Here is a 15,500-nt window from a genome sequence, read left to right as displayed (position 1 = left end):
ATTAGTGGTATTATAACAAAGTGGAAGCAACTGAGAGCAACAGCAACTCAGCCACCAAGTGGTAGGCCACGTAAAATGACAGAGCAGGGTCAGTGCATGCTGAAGCGCACAGTGTGCAGAAGTCATCAACTGTCTGCAGAGGCAATAGCTAAAGACCTTCAAACTTTGTGTGGCCTTCAGATTAGCACAACAACAGTGCATAGAGAGCTTCATGGAATGGGTTTCCATGGCCGAGCAGCTGCATCCAAGCCTTACATCACCAACTGCAATGCAAAGCGTCAGATGCAGTAGTGTAAAGCACGCCGCCACTGGACTCGGTGAAGCGGTGGAAACATGTTCTCTGGAGTGGCCAATCACTCTTCTCTGTCTGGAAATGTGTCTGTGTTTGGCTATTGCCAGGAGAAAGTACTTGCCTGACTGCATTGTGCCAAGTGTAAAGTTTGGTGGAGGGGGGATTATGGTGTGGGGTTGTTTTTCAGGGGTTGGGCTTGGCCTCTTAGTTCCAGTGAAGGGAACTCTTAAGGCGTCAGCGTATGAAGACATTTTGGAAAATATCATGCACCCAACTTCATGGGAACAGTTTGGGGATGGCCCCTTCCTGTGCCAACATGACTGCGCACCAGTGCACAAAGCAAGCTCCATAAAGACATGGATAAGCGAGTTTGGGGTGGACGGACTTGACTGGCCTGCACAGAGTCCTGACCTCAACCCGATAGAACACCTTTGGGATGAATTAGAGTGGAGTCTGCAAGCAGGCCATCTCATCTGACACCAGTGCCTGGCATCACAAATGCACTTCCGGAAGAATGATCAAAGATTCCCATAGACACACTCCTAAACCTTGTGGACAGCCTTCCCAGAGGAGTTGAAGCTGTTATACTATAGCTGCAAAGGGCGGGGCCAACTCAATATTGAACCCTATGGACTAAGATTGGGATGCCATTAAAGTTCATGTGTGTGTTAAAGACAGGCATCCCAATACTTCTGGCAATATAGTGTGTGTATGTGTGTGTATATATATATATATATATATATATATATATATGATATAAAAGGTCTACACACTCCTGTTAAAATGTCAGGTTTCTGTGATGTAAAAACATGAGACAAAGATAGATAATTTCAGAACTTTTCCCACCTTTAATGTGACCTATAAACTGTACAACTCAATTAAAAAAAAAACTGAAATCTTTTGGGGGGGGAGTAAACATAAAAAACTAAAATAATGTGGTTGCATAAGTGTGCACACCCTCTTATAACTGGGGATGTAGCTGTGTTCAGAATAAAGCAATCTCATTCAAAATCATGTTAAATAGGAGTCGGTACACACCTGCCATCATTTCAAGTGCCTCTGATTAACCCCAAATAAAGTTCAGCTGTTCTAGTAGGTCTTTCTTGACATTTGTTAGTCGCACCCTACAGCAAAAGCCATGGTCCACAGAGAGCTTCCAAAGCATCAGAGGGATCTCATTGTTAAAAGTATCAGTCAGGAGAAGGGTACAAAAGAATTTCCAAGGCATTAGATATACCATGGAACACAGTGAAGACAATCATCATCAAGTGGAGAAAACATGGCGCAACAGTGGCATTACCAAGAACTGGACGTCCCTCCAAAATTGATGAAAAGACAAGAAGAAAACTGGTTTAGGAGGCTGCCAAGAGACCTACAGCAACATTAAAGGAATATCTGGCAAGTACTGGCTGTGTGGTACATGTGACAACAATCTCCCATATTCTTCATATGTCTGGGCTATGGGGTAGAGTGACGGAAGCCTTTTCTTATGAAACCTGGCTAAATTTGGCAAAACACATCTGAAGTCTCCCAAAAGCATGTGGAAAAATGTGTTATGGTCTGATGAAACCAAGGTTGAACTTTTTGGCCATAATTCCAAACGATATGTTTGGCACAAAAACAACACTGCACATCACCAAAAGAACACCATACCCACAGTGAAGCATGGTGGTGGCAGCATCATGCTTTGGGGCTGTTTTTCTTTGGCTGGAACTGGGGCCTTAGTCAAGGTAAAGGGAACAGTTCCAAATACCAGTCAATATTGACAAAACCTTCAGGCTTCTGCTAGAAAGCTGAACATGAAGAGGAACTTCATCTTTAGTATGACAAGGACCCAAAGCATACATCCAAATCAACAAAGGAATGGCTTCACCAGAAGAAGATGAAAGTTATGGAATGGCCCAGCCAGATCCCAGACCCGATCGAAAATCTGTGGGGTGATCTGAAGAGGGCTGTGCACAGGAGATGCCCTCGCAATCTGACAGATTTGGAGTGTTTTTGCAAGAAGCGGGCAAATATTGCCAAGTCAGGATGTGCCATGCTGATAGACTCATCCCCAAAAAGTCTGAGTGCTGGAATCACATCAAAAGGTGCATCAACAAAGTATTAGTTTAAGGGTGTGCACACTTGTGCAACCGGATTATTTTAGTTTTTTATTTTTACTTCCCTCCACCTAAAAGATTTCAGTTTGTTGTTCAACTGAGTTGTACAGTTTATAGGTTACATTAAAGGTGGAAAAAGTTCTGAAATGATTCAACTTTGTCTCATTTTTTTACATTACAGAAACCTGACATTTTAACAGGGGTGTGTAGACTTTTTTGTATCCACTGTATATATATATATATATATATATATATATATATACTTTTTTTTTTGTTTTGAATATTTTAAAGAAATAATATAAATTTTGCTTTATAGGAAGAAAAAATGATTGTACCTGATTTTTTTTTTAATCATTTAAAGATAGGGGCAGTTATATAATTTTAGAGCCACCAATACATAGAAGAATTTGATATGGTGTGATGACATGAGTGGATGTTGTTATCTAATAATTATTCATTCTCAGCATCTATGTTTGTTTGGATGTAATGTCACTTTTTTAATACTAAGAAGAAATTTGTCTCTTCTGTATTTCTTTTCCTCTCTGATAAAGGTAATCAATACAATTTGAATAAAAATGACCTTAGAGACTTCCTCAAAGCAGAAAAGGGCTCACATGTTCATGGTTTGTAGCTTTATCATTAAGGGTTTTAATGATCCTTATTGGGATACCTGTATGCATTGTAGAGATTCCTCTTCTCATTCATGTTTTGACATTTGCCTTCAACAGAGCATGGCAGTGTGAAGTTTCTAGCTGGGAACTCCATAAAACAGTTATCATTGCTGGTACAAGGTGTCTCTTCCATGCTGGCATCATCCAAGTCCGTTACTTTCAATTCACCATCAATGACCACAAACTGGCGAGGGCGAAAATCCAAGAGGGTTATGGAGCCAAGAGGGGAGTGTGACAAGTAGTGTAAGAGCCGAACTAAGCTCAGGCAGATCTGCAGTAAATAAAGGAACATCAATTGGTCATGTTTTAATATGCATAAATACTGCATTATAAAATATTGAAAGGACCACTCTAGACAGAGGCATGAGAGTAAATTTAATGTAACAAATTAGTCATGGTGTTAATCTTTTGCCAGGCAAAGCGGGTTTTATACAAAAGAATCAACAGATAAAGCTTAGTGAGGGAGAATTGTACTAAGCTCACTTCTGGATACCATGTGTGATGATAATAAAGTCTGACGATCCCAAACTCTTTGGAGAGAATGGAGAAATCGTAATCAACACAGAGCCACTCTCATTTCTCCAAAATTCACAAGTCAGTTACAGAAACAGTTAGATTTAAATCTCATTTCTGCGCTAGGCATTCATGGAAGGTAACACATTGGACTAAAAAAAAAATGATCGACTGAAAGTTGACTGTAAATTTGTAGAATTTCAGATGGGGTTTATTTGTTCCAAAACTGAATGTAATAGCAAATTAAATTGCAAAGTACTTTCAAATGACATTTGTCAAGTCAGCGAGTGTATTGAGAATTTTTTGTATGAATTAATTTTAGAGAGAGAGAGAGATTTATATATGTATGTATATAGATAGATAGATAGATAGATAGATAGATAGATAGATAGATATTTCTAAATATATATATATATATATATATATATATATATATATATACTGTATATTGCCGGCTTAATACACTGACATAAAGCAGATCAGCTAGAAAGGAGTTAAGATGTGACATAAACCTCCATGAGCAGAGTCCTCAGATGATTTGGTCATGAAAAAAACCTGTCATAAAACAATAACTTTGAGGAATACATGTCTGTCAAACAAGGGGTAGTGACCTACGGATGAAGTGTCACATCAATGTATGGGAAGATGACAATCCATTAGGCACCAAACATGCCCATGTTACAAGGTGTGGAAGGGACTAAAAAGACAGCTGCCTCATTCAGTTTTCACTTTACATGTGGCAACACATGCACAGATACACAATAATATGGTGGATTATATTAAATCCATCTTTTAAAAAGTAGCTTTTCAACTTCATTATATTAATAACACATTATGGTCCAAAACATACTCCCCACAACTAAAAACACATTAGAACCTGTTTTTCATATTTCCTTGGAGGGGGTTACTTAAAGTATTACAAAACCACGGACCCTGCAGTCACTATATCTGGTCCCCCACAGTACAAAGAGCATGGAAGTGCAATTATTTTAGTAAATATAAACTGCCAAATACCTTTTCTCATCAGCAGTATATAGCAGTCGTGTGACTTCTTTCAGCTTGTAATAGGAGTTTTAATTCTCCTCTCACTGCCCTATGAGGCTGCATAACCCCTGACCTTCTGTCTGGGCAGTGCTGATTGGCCCTGTGCTGATCACATGCACCTTCCCAAGAAAAAGAAAAAACTCTCCAGCAATACACACCAAACTGAGCATGTGCAGAGTGTCCCTGAGGCTGTGTTCTATCAGGAGATGAAATTGGGAACGTGGAAGAAGAGGAGGATCAGAGAAGACAGGATCAAACATCCTTTTTACACAATGCAGAGGATTAACCTTACGTTCCACAGTGAATATAACAAGAATGCTTTACTGCATATACAGACTGATTTTACTGTTGTGGGTTTAGTAACACTTTAAAGTGTATGCAAACCCTGACAATAATTTCTTTAATTTGCTCCCTTTTGGTTTGCTAAATATACCATTGAAAGTTTTTTTGGTATATCTTTTCGAAAAATACCTGTTGATTTTGCCAGAACGTTTGTGAGCTGATGTAAATGTATACTCTTTGCCGTTATACAAGGAGTGGTTATGGAGATGAGGAGGGGTTATAGAAATGAGGAGGGGTTATGGAGATGGGGAGGGGTTATAGAGATGAGGAGGGAATAGGGAGATGAAGATGGGTTATAGTGATGAGGAGGGGTTATGAGATGGGGAGAGGTTATAAAAAATGAGAAGGGGTTATGAAATGGGGAGGGAATAGAGAGAGTAGGAGGAGTTACAGAAATGGGGAGGGGTTATAGAAATGAGGAGGGGTTATGGAGATGGGGAGGGGTTATAGAGATGAGGAGGGAATAGGGAGATGAAGATGGGTTATAGTGATGAGGAGGGGTTATGAGATGGGGAGAGGTTATAAAAAATGAGAAGGGGTTATGAAATGGGGAGGGAATAGAGAGATTAGGAGGAGTTACAGAAATGGGGAGGGGTTATAGAAATGAGGAGGGGTTATGGAGATGGGGAGGGATTATAAAAATGAGGAGGGGTTATGGAGATGGGGAGGGGTTATAAAAATGAGGAGGGGTTATGAGATGGGGAGGGAAAAGAGAGATTGGGAGGAGTTATAGAGATGGGAGGGGGTAATAGAGATGGGGAGGGGTTATGGAGATGCGGAGGGGTTATATAGATGAGGAAGGGTTATGAAGATGAGGAGGGTTTATAGAGATGGAGAGGAGTTATATAGATGAGGAGGGGTTCTATAGATGGAGAGGGGTTATATAGATGAGGAGGGGTTATATAGATGGAGAGGGGTTATGTAGATGAGGAGGGGTTATATAGATGGAGAGGGGTTATGTAGATGAGGAGGGGTTATATAGATGGAGAGGGGTTATATAGATGAGGAGGGGTTATATAGATGAGGAGGGGTTACATAGATGGGGAGGGGTTATATAGATGAGGAGGGGTTATATAGATGGAGAAGGGTTATATAGATGAGGAGGGGTTATATAGATGAGGAGGGGGTTATATAGATGAGGAGGGGTTATATAGATGGGGAGGGGTTATATAGATGGAGAGGGATTATATAGATGGAGAGGGGTTATATAGGTGAGGAGGGGTTATATAGATGGAGAAGGGTTATATAGATGAGGAGGAGTTATATAGATCGAGAGGGGTTATATAGATGAGGAGGGGTTATATAGATGGGGAGGGGTTATATAGATGGAGAGGGGTTATATAGATGAGGAGGGGTTATATAGATGAGGAGGGGTTATATAGATGGAGAAGGGTTATATAGATGGAGAGGGGTTATATAGATGAGGAGGGGTTATATAGATGGAGAGGGGTTATATAGATGAGGAGGGGTTATATAGATGGGGAGGGGTTATATAGATGGAGAAGGGTTATATAGATGGGGAGGGGTTATATAGATGAGGAGGGGTTATATAGATGAGGAGGGGTTATATAGATGGAGAGGGGTTATATAGATGAGGAGGGGTTATATAGATGAGAAGGGGTTATATAGATGGGGAGGGGTTATATAGATGAGGAGGGGTTATATAGATGAAGAGGGGTTATATAGATGGAGAGGGGTTATATAGATGAGGAGGGGTTATATAGATGAGAAGGGGTTATATAGATGGGGAGGGGTTATATAGATGAGGAGGGGTTATATAGATGGAGAGGGGTTATATAGATGGAGAGGGGTTATATAGATGAGGAGGGGTTATATAGATGGGGAGGGGTTATATAGATGGAGAGGGGTTATATAGATGAGGAGGGGTTATATAGATGGAGAGGGGTTATATAGATGAGGAGGGGTTATATAGATGGAGAGGGGTTATATAGATGGAGAGGGGTTATATAGATGAGGAGGGGTTATATAGATGAGGAGGGGTTATATAGATGGAGAGGGGTTATATAGATGAGGAGGGGTTATATAGATGAGGAGGGGTTATATAGATGAGGAGGGGTTATATAGATGGGGAGGGGTTATATAGATGGAGAGGGGTTATATAGATGGAGAGGGGTTATATAGATGGAGAGGGGTTATATAGATGAGGAGGGGTTATATAGATGGAGAGGGGTTATATAGATGGAGAGGGGTTATATAGATGAGGAGGGGTTATATAGATGGAGAGGGGTTATATAGATGAGGAGGGGTTATATAGATGAGGAGGGGTTATATAGATGAGGAGGGGTTATATAGATGGGGAGGGGTTATATAGATGGAGAGGGGTTATATAGATGAGGAGGGGTTATATAGATGGAGAGGGGTTATATAGATGAGGAGGGGTTATATAGATGGGGAGGGGTTATATAGATGAGGAGGGGTTATATAGATGGAGAGGGGTTATATAGATGAGGAGTGGTTATGGAGATGGGGAGGGATTATAGAGATTGGGAGGGGTTATAGAAAGGAGTAGGGGTTGAAGAGATGAGGAGGGGTTAATACAATGAGGAAGGGGGGGAGTTGAGGAGAGGTTATTGTGCTTTGTAATCCATCAGAAATGAAGTAGGCAGGGCTGACAACACTCACATAGAAATTCAGAGCTGAATTGTCATGTCAAAGAAGGTAGGAGCACAGCACTCTATATTTCTGGCACATCAACAGTTATTCTTCTTTACTTACGCTGTATTTATAGGAATAAAACCTGTAAAATGTGCATGCAATGCAGAAATGTACAAAATAATAAATTTGCCCTGATATATGCATTAAAGAGAACCTGTCTATGCCAAGATATAGTCAACAAAGATTCACACAAGGATAGGTGACTTACACGGAATCTGTCTTCCCAGGAGGACTGTAGAAGTTGAATCATCTCCAGTGGGGAGCCCAGCTCTGTGATAGTAGTGAGGGTGTCCGCTATGTCATTGCTGTCCTGGTAGCAGTACCCGTGTAGCTGAAAACAGAGAAATATACAAATCAGATCACAGAACTATACCGAACAATACTGTGCATATGAAAAATAAAGCATTTGTAAACATTTTTGGGAAAGCGCAGGGAAAGGTTAAACCTCCTTCTTTTGCATTTTTGCAACCCTTTGGAAAGATTTTGTATGACTTCTTGCCCTGCTCATGGAAGCTTACAATCTAATGGTGAGCAGTTTTGACAGGCAGCACCACTCAGTGTGCTGAATTTAAAAACATTGCAGGTTTATTACTACCTTAAACCAAAAAAAATATCTGTGACTTTTTAATATCAATATATTTTATATGCAATTCTTTAAACTTTACACTATTTTTCTCATGGCAATTTTAAAACACTACAGCCCAGTTTATGAAAGTTCAAAGTTTAGACATTCCCAGCACAGGAAGCAGATTGTATAAGTGTGTCTTATCAGCAGAGCATCTTCCTATAAAACACTAAACAGCAACATATAAAGAGGGTAAACACACAGGAAGAGAAATATCCTGTAAGACAGTAGAAATGTATAATGATTGCAACCGGAGCCCTGTGACAAACATACACTACTTTGTTTCCCCTGTCATGATGTCCTGTGTGTTGATATTGTTAAAGACTAGCTTTGGGCATATACAGGCAGCACAGCAGCTAAATGGTTAGCACTTCCACCTGGCAGTACTAGGGTCATTGGTTCGAATCCCAACCATGGCACCACCTGCCTGGAGTTTGCATGTTCTCCCTGGGCCTGCATGGGTTTTCTCCCACATTCCAAGGACATGCTGGGAGGTTAATAGGCTCCTGTCTAAATTGGCCCTAGCTTCCAGAGTAAACACCTGGATTTGGTACTAAATATTCATACAGGTGAAATGTGAAAAATTTAAATATCGTGCAAAAGTTCATTTATTTCAGTAATGCAACTTAAAAGGTGAAACTAATATATGAGATAGACTCATTATATGCAAAGCAAGATAGTTCAAGACGTAATTTGTCATAATTGTGATGATTATGGCTTACAGCTCATGAAAACCCCAAATCCACAATCTCAGAAAATTAGAATATTATATGCAATCAATAAAACAAGGATTGTACATAGAACAATATTGGACCTCTGAAAAGTATAAGCATGCATATGTACTCAGTACTTGGTTTGGGCCCCTTTTGCAGCAATTACTGCCTCAATGCGGCGTGACATGGAAGCTATCAGCATGTGGCACTGCTGAGGTGTTATGGAAGACCAGGATGCTTCAATAGCGGCCTCCAGCTCTTCTGCATTGTTCAGTCTCATGTCTCTCATCTTTCTCTTGGCAATGCCCCATAGATTCTCTATGGGGTTCAGGTCAGGCGAGTTTGCTGGCCAATCAAGCACAGTAATCCCACGGTCATTGAACCAGGTTTTGGTGCTTTTGGCAGTGTGGGCAGGTGCCAAGTCCTGCTGGAAAATGAAGTCAGCATCCCCATAAAGCTCGTCTGCGGAAGGAAGCATGAAGTGCTCCAAAATCTCCTGGTAGACGGCTGCGTTGACCCTGGACTTAATGAAGCACAGTGGACCAACACCAGCTGATGACATGGCTCCCCAAATCAACACAGACTGTGGAAACTTCACACTGGACTTCAAGCATCTTGCAGTGTGTGCCTCTCCATTCTTCCTCAATACTCTGGGTCCTTGGTTTTTTCTTTAGCCCAACTAAGACGCTTCTGACGTTGTTTGTTGTTCAGGAGCGGCTTGACAAGAGGAATATAACATTTGAAGCCCATGTCCAGGATCCGTCTGTGTGTGGTGGCTCTTGATGCACTGACCCTAGCCTCAGTGCACTCCTTGTGAAAGTCCCCAACACTTTTGAATGGCCTTTTCCTGACTATCCTCTCCAGGCTGCGGTCATCCCTGCTGCTTGTGCACCTTTTTCTTCCACACTTTTCCCTTCCAAATAACTTTCTATTAATGTGCTTTGATACAGCACTTTGGGAACATCCAACTTCTTTTGCAATTACCTTTTGAGGCTTTCCCTCCTTATGGAGGGTGTCAATGATGGTTTTCTGCACAACTGTCAGGTCAGCAGTCTTTCCCATGATTGTGATCCCTATTGAACCAGACTGAGAGACCATTGAAAGGCTCAGGAACCCTTTGCAGGTGTTATGGCTTAATTAGCTAATTAGAGTGGGACACTTTGAGCCAAGAATATTGCACCTTTTCACAATATTCTTATTTTCTGAGATTGTGGATTTGGGGTTTTCATGAGCTGTAAGCCATAATCATCACAATGATGACAAATCACGGCTTGAACTATCTTGCTTTGCATGTAATGAGTCTATCTCATATATTAGTTTCACCTTTTAAGTTGCAATACTGAAATAAATGAACCTTTGCACGATATTCAAATTTTTGGAGTTTCACCTGTAGTTACATTGGTCCAAGCTGAACCATTGTAACTATGTATGAAATATCCGTACATGGAGTTACTCTTTAGAGCAACTGCCTAGGTGCACTTCACTGAAGTAATCTTTATTATACAGGATTTATATAGCGCCAACAGTTTGCTCAGCGCTTTACAATATAACGGGAGACAATACAGCAACAATACAGTTCAATACAATATGATTAGGAGGGCTCTGCTCCTTGGAGCTTACAGGAAAGAGGGGCTAGTGATACAAAAGGTAGCAACTGTGGGGGATGGACTGGTAGGAAGAGTAGAAGATTCCATCATTAGTTGAGGGCAGGATAGGCTTCCCTGAAGAGATAGGTTTTCAGAGATCGCCTAAAAGTGAGCAGAGTAGGCGATAGTCTGATAAATTGGGGTAGAGAGTTCCAGAGGATGTTCCACCCATGCTCTGGAACTCTCTACCCCATTCTGTCCGAATAACTCTGACCACTTTTAGGCAATCCTTAAAAACCCTTCTCTTTGGAGAAGCCTATCCTGCGTCCACCTAACCATTGTACTTTTATTTTCTCCATCAGCTCATCCCCCACAGTTATTAACTTTTGTATCACTTGACCCTCACTTTCAGATTGTAAGTCCTAAGGAGCAGAACCCTCTGATTCTTCCAGTGTTGAATTGTATTGCAACTGTACTGTCTGCACTCAAGTTGTAAAGCAAACTGTTTGCGCCATATAAATCTTGTATAATAAATATGTACATCAAGTTTATTTGATTATGAACTGTGTTAAAATTTAGGTTTACTGGCTGTTTAATACAGTCGCCATACTTCTAAAAAAATTAAAAAAAAAACTCTTGAAATATATTGCTGTTATATGATACAGGGCAATAATGGTCTGATTGGTCATTAATATTGCCTTAGCTCAGACGAGAAGCCTGCAAGGGACTGTCTGCACAATGTTAGACGGCAGCCTACAACTCAAGTGCTGTCTGGTTGGCTCTCTCCAGTGTTTGCAGTGTCTGTTCATGTCTCCATTGTGCGTGAGCTTCTTCAGACACTGTTGTGTTAATCTATATTCCAAAGGTTGCATTTTGTCGGTGACAGATAATACAAATTGGTTATCTGCTTTGATTTTTCCAGGGAACAAGTTATTGTTCCACAAGTCTAGCAGCCCCCATAGCATGTCAGTTCAGCATTCCACATTACCGCAAATTAAAGTGACATAGCTGCCCTTTCCTGACAACGAAATGTAGAGGTCAGCCTCGACACAAAGAACGACAAGCCTTCCGAACAAAACACAAAATAGACTCCATTATTAAGTTGTCATCGCTTTCTAAGTATATGTAAACTACAGAATCCCGCGCTGCGCTAATGCAGAGTTACAAAAAAAAGGATTCTGTTAGCTTCATCTGTCTTATTGACTTAGTCATACGCATTGGATAAATGAATGGAGTGGCGCTAACAGGAAAGGTTTGGTTTTAGGACTGAAGAAAAACCCTCAAGCAAACCTTATTTAGTCAGAAAACTATCCAGTATTTACAAAAAAGTGTGAGTACAGAATTCTCTACCCATCCATCCGCTGTGGAAAACATACAAGTGGTAGAAGCAGATTGTCAAGGGAATCTGACTCACAGTTTATATTAGGTATCTTCAGAGCTACTTGTGGTGCCAAAGTATAACTAGAGATGCTTTATAGAACAATGCGAACTTAGATTAAAAAAAAAATGTAGCCAAATAATTCCATTTCAAGTCCAAGTACTTAGATATGCATGTTTACTAACCAGATAATGTAATATATCTTCTTCTAGTCAATGTATGGACTAAAGTGTATCTAAAGCAAACGCTTATTTTTGGATAGCGTGGTGAGGGACTAGAATGCCTGTCAGGCTGTTTTTGCTTAAAGGTAAAGGAAGTAATAAGAGCGCCAAACCAAAAAGTCCAGGAGAGAGTAAAAGCACTTTAACTTTCTTGATCCTCCATTCTCGCCCCAGGAGGTGCTCCCCCACACTCCAGCAGCGGAGTGTCCCTCACACTTTATGGCATCAGGACCTTAGATTTTCTGGAGCATAGGGGAGAAGACACTGCGGGGACTGGGCAAGCAGCACTTAGCAGCAGAGGATTGGGTAAGTAGATATTCTTTACCATGTCCACCTAAACCTAAACGAGCACTTAACCCATGCAGTGGAGGTGCAGCTCCACTATCAGAGATTTAAGAAATTATAAATCTTCCTGGAGTTGGGCTTCAACCATTGATTTTGGCTTACTTATTACTTCTTCACCTTTGGACTTGGACTCCCGTTTCCCCAGGTAGGGATACCCTGATTCATGAGAGCAGCTAGTGAACTCTGGTATCCTCTATCACTGACATGAAATGTCAGTGATAGAGGCAGGGGGGACTGACAACTCATGGGGCCCCTGGGCAATAGGGGATCATGGGGCTCCTGTATCCTTGCCCAAACTCAAAAAAGCCTATGAAAAAGACACCAGGGGCAACTCATGGGGCTCCCTACTGACCCCGGGCCCTCGGGCAGTGCCCGAGTTTCCAAATAGTCAGTCCGCCCCTGGATAGAGGATACAGTAACAGGTTGCTTGAGAGTTTCAGTAAAAACAGGTTGTCGATCCACCTTTTTACTACTTCCCAGCTGCCTGTTGACAAGTTGGCATTGCATTGCTGTATACATTGCCACGACTACAATGCTGCCTGGCAAACATGACCACTGCGGTCAATGGGACGACTTGGCACACAGTTGCGGAACATTAAAAATCCCTTCAGAATAAGAAAAAATCAGCCATTCAGGAAGTGGCAGTATCGCTGATCTACAGCCCTTCGAAAAGTGATCCACCGTAGTAGAGTCTACTGCCCATGTGAACAAGGCCTAAATCTTTCAATGGAGGACATTATCCTGGTGGCAACTGTCTTTGAGGGGATTATCCTCTCTTCGCAGAGATTTCTTCTCACATCCTGTTGTCTTTTTAGAAATACTTTAATAAAGATTCTCAGAATCGTGTATGTCAGCTGCTGTCTAGTAGCTATAATAAGGTTTGTGTTGTTCAGGCTATTTTGTCTCTAAACTTTCTAAACAAAGCACCAGTTTACTGTTCTTCAGACTTTAGGTGTGCTGGACTGTGGCCAGCAGGAGTGGAAAATGCTGCAGCATCAGTGGAAATAGACTATGTTTCAGGCATGGAGGTCAGTGGGATTAAAACAATAAATAGGGCCTGTGGTCAGTAGGAGGAGGAATATTGCCCCATCACTGGTGTCAGTGGAATGAATAGCACCCAGTTGTTTATTACATACATAGTTGCATAGTTGGTAAGGTTGAATAAAGACACAAGTCCATCCAGTTCACCCTCAGAGCATGTGTTCATATCAATGGGATCAATTATGCCCCATCATTGCTATCAATGGAAGGAATAGTGCTCCATCATTGGAGTCAATAGGAGAAATAGTGCCCCATCATTGGTGTGAGTGGGAGGAATAATGCCCCATTATTGGTGTCAATCGGAGTAATAGTGCCGCATTTCAGTTGGAGGAACAGTACCCCAAGAGTCATATAAAGGCAAGCAAAAAAGGCCACATCCAGCCCGCAGGCCGCAGTTTGGAGATCACTGATCTAGAGCTACATTGGCAATTTTTATTACATGATGGGATATGGACAAGATGCAATGCTCCAATTCTATTTTCTGTATTTTCAATAGGGAATTACTAAAGTGATGGAAAATTCAAAATTTTACAGCCATTGCCAGAACAGTAGGTGAGAGAAAATTTTCCAAAATGGGATCACCTGTTATGAGGGGATCTCCTTCACTTTCAGGAGATTTCCCGTCACTTTATAGTGTATCTCCAGGACAAGAAGTTAAGGGAGATTTCCTCAAGAGGACACAGACAGCAAAAATTAACCAATCCCCACTTAAAAAATGGCCATAAATACTCTTTAATTAAACAAGGCCTTTAAAAGAGAAGTATGGGTTTAAAAAATAAATATTTATACTCACTTATGCATCCTTCCCCTGCTGGTACTAAGGCCAAGAACTGAGTGGTCAAAGATTGCTGATCACTCAGATCTCAGTCTTCACTGAGCAGGGAGCAGTGACTGTCACTCATTTTGTGTCGGCTCTGCCCCCTCAGCAGTCACTGGAGGGTTGTGGAGGGGTCGAGAGCAGCTGGCTCAGGCTCTTAGAGGCTCGCTGACTGGCTGAGCCAGCTGCCGGTCCAGGCACCTGGAAGGATCCCAGCTTTAAAGTCATGGTCTTTTCTGAGCCTGGATTGGCTAAGTGATGTCAGCCGGAGGTGGGCTTTAGCTTGTTGCCAGCTGAAATAAGGGTCACAGGAGTACAGAATGAACTCCTTTAAGGATGGTGAACAAAAAAAATATAAACCGTCTGTAAGATTTATAAATATATTGATGTGAAAACTCCCCTCAAGCTTGAAAAATAAAAACGTAGTCCTCATAGAAGCCAAATGTATGAAGACATCAACTGTTAAAGCTGTTAAACTTTTTACGGCTCTTACCATTCCTTCTTTATTTTCAGAAGTATTTACACAGAACATGGAAAATATATAGAATGTAAAGAAAGTGTAATACCAACATGGAGCACATAAAAATTTACTGGACAGCTAATGGATTTCCATGTCTGTACGTTAAACAGCCAGCGTCATAAAAGAACAAAAACACGTATGTCATAAAAATCTGTCCAAACATATGAAAATCTGATAAAATAGGAAAGGAAACACAGTTTCTAGAAGGCTTCATATCAGAATTATAGATTTAATCCTGGTCATGGAAGATGTGAATTAACTGGGTAGTATATGTGATAAAGCAGTGCTCCGGCCAAACTTTTTCTAGTTTTGAATTGAGTGGGGAAGGGTTTGAACCTCTGTCAAGTTTTGATTGCTGTTTGTGTACTTGTTGGTGAGATTCATCCTCATTGTTTATCATCATGACAGAAAGTGAGGGGATATTCAGATTTTGTGGTTGTGATACAACCAACCATAGTTGGGGGAATATCTTCCAATGCTTGAAACCTGTTCCAGTACAACTCTCAAGTGTAGGATTAACTCTTCCTGTAATGTCTTTGGGACAGGAAATGAAGTCTCCAAATCTGGAACACAGTGAGCAACAAAGATCTAACAGAGGTTCCAACCTTTCCCCA

General features: G+C 41.1%; 1 protein-coding gene across 1 annotated transcript in view; it reads right to left on the bottom strand.

The window, feature by feature from the left end:
* PKDCC (protein kinase domain containing, cytoplasmic) overlaps positions 1–15,500 on the bottom strand; it is a 106,795-nt gene that overhangs the window by 57,378 nt on the left and 33,917 nt on the right. The window contains exons 2-3 of the mRNA XM_089677829.1: positions 7,849–7,971; positions 3,065–3,336 (exon numbers count right to left, since the gene is read on the bottom strand). Of these exons, the coding sequence (XP_089533955.1) occupies positions 3,065–3,336; positions 7,849–7,971 (395 nt within the window). The remainder of the gene's footprint in view (positions 1–3,064; positions 3,337–7,848; positions 7,972–15,500) is intronic.

This window comes from Staurois parvus, unplaced genomic scaffold, assembly GCF_062004578.1.
Source record: "Staurois parvus isolate SC_StPar_1 unplaced genomic scaffold, SC_StPar_1.0 ptg000192l, whole genome shotgun sequence".
Classification (NCBI taxonomy): Eukaryota; Metazoa; Chordata; class Amphibia; order Anura; family Ranidae; genus Staurois; species Staurois parvus.
The sequence above is the reverse complement of the archived record's forward strand: the minus strand, read 5'-3'. Positions and strand labels throughout refer to the sequence as shown.